The 424-nt window shown below is 53.1% G+C and overlaps 1 protein-coding gene across 1 annotated transcript in view; it reads right to left on the bottom strand.

Annotated features, from left to right (window-relative positions):
- Nucleotides 1-69: 69 nt before the first annotated feature.
- Nucleotides 70-424, bottom strand: part of NCOA1 (nuclear receptor coactivator 1) — a 7177-nt gene continuing 6822 nt past the window's right edge. Inside the window, exon 7 of the mRNA XM_035900723.1 lies at nt 70-273. Coding sequence (XP_035756616.1) covers nt 70-273 — 204 coding nt within the window. The remainder of the gene's footprint in view (nt 274-424) is intronic.

Below are 424 nucleotides of genomic sequence, written 5' to 3'. Positions count from 1 at the left end.
ACGCTTGCTAGAAAAAGCTGATTGTACGCACAAGCGGGCGGGGGCGGAGGGGAGAGAAGGGCTTTTGTTTTAAGCGTGAATAAAAAAACGGCTTTTTCCCCGCAGAAGTCCAGCGCCGATCCCCTTCCGTGCCCCGCGCCGAGACGTGATCAGTGACAGATCCAGCTGAAACTGAGATTGCTCTTCCTCCTCCTCCTCTTCCTCCTCCTCCTGCCGCCGCCGCAGTCCTCCAGCTGCCTTCTCCCCCTCCCCGCCTCCCCGAGAAACCTTCCTCTGGATTAAGAAGCCAGCAAAATGATTACAAAAATAAGAATCATCTGTAATTTTGGCTTGAGAAACCGACTGTCCCGCCTCGTTGCTTTGCCGACATCCAACGCTTCTTTAAAAAAAAAAGGAAAGAAACCAAAAAAAGGGGGGGGGGGAG

Source organism: Egretta garzetta, unplaced genomic scaffold (assembly GCF_000687185.1).
Source record: "Egretta garzetta isolate BGI_Z169 unplaced genomic scaffold, ASM68718v1 scaffold218, whole genome shotgun sequence".
NCBI classification, from domain to species: Eukaryota; Metazoa; Chordata; class Aves; order Pelecaniformes; family Ardeidae; genus Egretta; species Egretta garzetta.
The sequence above is the reverse complement of the archived record's forward strand: the minus strand, read 5'-3'. Positions and strand labels throughout refer to the sequence as shown.